Source organism: Galeopterus variegatus, unplaced genomic scaffold (genome assembly GCF_000696425.1).
Source record: "Galeopterus variegatus unplaced genomic scaffold, G_variegatus-3.0.2 Scaffold7398, whole genome shotgun sequence".
Classification (NCBI taxonomy): domain Eukaryota; kingdom Metazoa; phylum Chordata; class Mammalia; order Dermoptera; family Cynocephalidae; genus Galeopterus; species Galeopterus variegatus.
In genome coordinates, this window is record NW_007733509.1 from 77085 (window position 1) to 79039 (window position 1955).

General features: G+C 40.9%; 1 protein-coding gene across 1 annotated transcript in view; it reads right to left on the minus strand.

Moving 5' to 3' along the window:
* The window catches only part of LOC103607405 (connector enhancer of kinase suppressor of ras 3-like), a gene marked incomplete at its 3' end in the record, with an annotated part of 77200 nt that extends 76602 nt beyond the window's left edge, over window positions 1–598 (minus strand). Inside the window, exon 1 of the mRNA XM_008591911.1 lies at window positions 525–598. Within this exon, the coding sequence (XP_008590133.1) occupies window positions 525–598 (74 nt within the window). The remainder of the gene's footprint in view (window positions 1–524) is intronic.
* Between the last annotated feature and the right edge of the window lie 1357 nt (window positions 599–1955).

The window sequence follows — 1955 nt, forward strand, 5'->3', positions numbered from 1 at the left end:
CAGAAAAAGACTATATTAGAAAAGCAGGAAGTGCTTCAGTCTACTTCAGCATCAAAAGGGAAGGGGTGAAAATTAATACCAATCAGTGTTTTCCTGTAGGGAGTCAGATGATTCCGTGGGATTTTGAGAGCATTCCCAAAGGTCTAATTGAACAGGAAGACTCACGCTTGCTGCCAAAAAAGTCAGCAAAATGGTTGTTGAAATCCACAACCGGCTTACAAATGATAGCAACAGTAATTATTTTATAGTTTTAATACTTATGCATTCCATTCTGAAAAAACTCCCAGATGAGATCTCTTTTTCCATTTGTTTCATGTAAATTTTGCTTTTAGTTTCAGAGGACACCCCTGCTGCTTCTGTGTGGAGAGAAACCAAGACAGCACCTGAGTAACACCAGGAAGTGAGTGCAGCCCACAGGCCTCACTTCTGCTCTGTTCCAGAATATCGGGGGGGGGGCGGGGACAATTGGACGGCCACATGGAACAAGGAGTAAGAACAAGAACACAAATACAACCCAGCCTCACCTGCGAGGACCCAGGCAGTAAAACTGAGGAGACCAACCGGCCCCACGTGTCACCTCCTCCCCCTTGATGTCCATGTCCTCTTTTTAAATGACTTCATCTTCACTAAGGTGCTGGCCTAAGATATCCCTTTTCTCAGAAAAAAAAAAAAAAATCATGTTTTAAAGAAGAACTCTTTGAGAACCCAACTAATTTTATTATGCCAATCTCTTAACCAGTCTATAACTAGCCATGTAACCTTGAGCGAGTCAGCCTCTTGGGATAGATATATCCTGTGTATTGAGGATTTGGGTCCAAAGGAACATTTAGGATCCTTCTAGCTTTAAAATTCTCTTTTCTAATAGTGAGATAGTTGTTGATGGCAGATGAGGGGAAAGCCACTTTTTTGGCAGCTGACCAGTATGGGCATCCAAGCTCTTGATCTTGGTGTTATCACATTGTGCATTGTGCTCTAACCAACTAAGCTAACTGGCCAGCCAGGAAGGCATTTTTTAATGAGGGACTTGATCAATTTCTTCTTGTCTACTGTAAGTCTACATGGCTTACAATGATTATATAAACTCATATAAATGATTATATAAGACATTGGCTTTGAAAATTGGAAATGGCATAGTGATAATGGGAGGGAAAAGAGAAAGTTTCAGGATTCTCTATATTGTTTATATATTTTCATGTAGCATAAAGCTACATAGTTTATCAGAAGTTATCCATAATGTAATGATAGCAAGTCATACTTTGGTTGTCAAACTGAGGCACTTCTGTCGACATTAAATAAAATAAACAAAATATTAAATGCACAGAGAAATACTCATTACCTTTACAGTCATTATATGCCAACTCAGGTTCCTCCTTGAGGGTCTGGCTCCCCAAGAAAGGAATGTCACCTAGTGTGATAGCTAATTTTATGTGTCAACTTGACTGGGCTGAGGGATGTCCAGATAGCTGGTCAAACATTATTTCTGGATGTGTCTGCGAGGGTGTTTCTGGATGAGATTAGCATTTGAACTGGTAACCTGAGTAAAGATCACCCTTACCTATGTGTGTGGGCATTATCCAGCCCACTGAGGGCCCAAATAGAACAAAAAGCAGAGGAAGGGCAAATGTGGTCTCTCTTTCCTTGAGCTGGGACATCCATCTCCTCTGTCCTTGGACTTCAGAGTTCCTAGTTCTCTGGCATTCGGACTCCAGGACTTACACCAGCAGCTCCCCCCAGCCTCACACACACACTGGTTCTCAGGCCTTCAAACTCGAGCTAAATAACGCCACCAGATTTTCTGCTTCTCCAGCTTGCAGTCAGCAGAGAGTAGGACTTCTTAGCCTTCATAATCATGTGATCCAATTCCCATAATAAATTTTAAAATTAATAAATAAATATACTAATACCCCACACACACACTTCAAAAAGTTCATGGTAAAATGGAATTAGAAGATACA